This window comes from Plectropomus leopardus, unplaced genomic scaffold (assembly GCF_008729295.1).
Source record: "Plectropomus leopardus isolate mb unplaced genomic scaffold, YSFRI_Pleo_2.0 unplaced_scaffold23947, whole genome shotgun sequence".
Taxonomy (NCBI): domain Eukaryota; kingdom Metazoa; phylum Chordata; class Actinopteri; order Perciformes; family Serranidae; genus Plectropomus; species Plectropomus leopardus.
Genome location: NW_024625988.1, coordinates 1 through 1,003, shown reverse-complemented (window position 1 = coordinate 1,003; position 1,003 = coordinate 1). Strand labels below are relative to the sequence as shown.

Below are 1,003 nucleotides of genomic sequence, written 5' to 3'. Positions count from 1 at the left end.
GATGAAGGTGAGGGTGGTGCGGCGCCGCTCTCTGTTTACCTGAGACACCTGTGCCCCTGTGTTGTTAGCACACACACTTCACGCCCGCCCTCCGGCCGAGAGAGGACGAAAACACGACTGCTACAAGGTCAGTGACAAGAGCGAGGGAAGCTAGCCGCGGCTAACAGCGTTAACCTGGATCACCTAGCTTGTTAATATTACCTGTCAAATCTTAACACGGTGCACTGTGAATTTTGGTTAAAGCGGAACTCGCGCCTTCAGTAATATATACGTTATTAGCATTAGCATCTCGTATAGCAGGTGTTGCACTTTGACTTTTTGGTGTGAAACAAGTGTCTGAATTTTTGTTGCACCAGGATGAAGGGGCTCCCGGTGCTGTCCCTGCTCCTCTGGATGTGTGCGGTGTACTTTGTGGGCATCTACCTGTTTGTCGGCGGCTTCCTGCTGGTGAGGCTGGAGGTGAACCGGACCAGCACCTGCGGAGACGTCCTCCAGCCCGGAGAGGAGCCGGTGGACTTCTGCCGCGTCCAGCCGCGCTTCCGCAGGGCTGTGATCCTCATCATCGACGCCCTCAAGATCGACTTCGCCTGGTTCGACCCCAACAACACGGATCCCCGGCCCTACGAGAACAAGCTGCCCGTGCTGGAGGAGACGGTCTCATCCAGGCCTTCACACAGCCGCCTGTACCCGTTTCGTGCAGACCCGCCTACCACCACCATGCAGAGGATCAAGGGCTTCACCACTGGCTCCTTGCCCACCTTTGTGGATGTGGGGAACAACTTTGCATCCAGTGCTATACTGGAGGACAACCTCATCCACCAGTTTGGGCAAGTCGGTAAGTATTTCCACAGTTGTATCCATGCAAAACACACATTTTCTGCAGAACTCAAGAGGAACATCTACCTTCACAGTCTAACACACACAGCTGAGGTGAATTAGTGACTATCAAATCAAAACGCTGCTGCTGTTCTGACCACACCCCAGTGCCTTTCCTGTTTTTTTT

General features: G+C 53.7%; 1 protein-coding gene across 1 annotated transcript; it reads left to right on the top strand.

Annotated features, from left to right (window-relative positions):
* Positions 1-15: 15 nt before the first annotated feature.
* On the top strand, positions 16-930 carry LOC121966309 (GPI ethanolamine phosphate transferase 3-like; the record flags this gene model as incomplete). The annotated part of the gene is made up of 2 exons (XM_042516413.1): positions 16-127; positions 357-930. A coding segment is annotated over exon 2 (573 nt), but the record flags the coding sequence as incomplete, so codon positions are not given.
* Between the last annotated feature and the right edge of the window lie 73 nt (positions 931-1,003).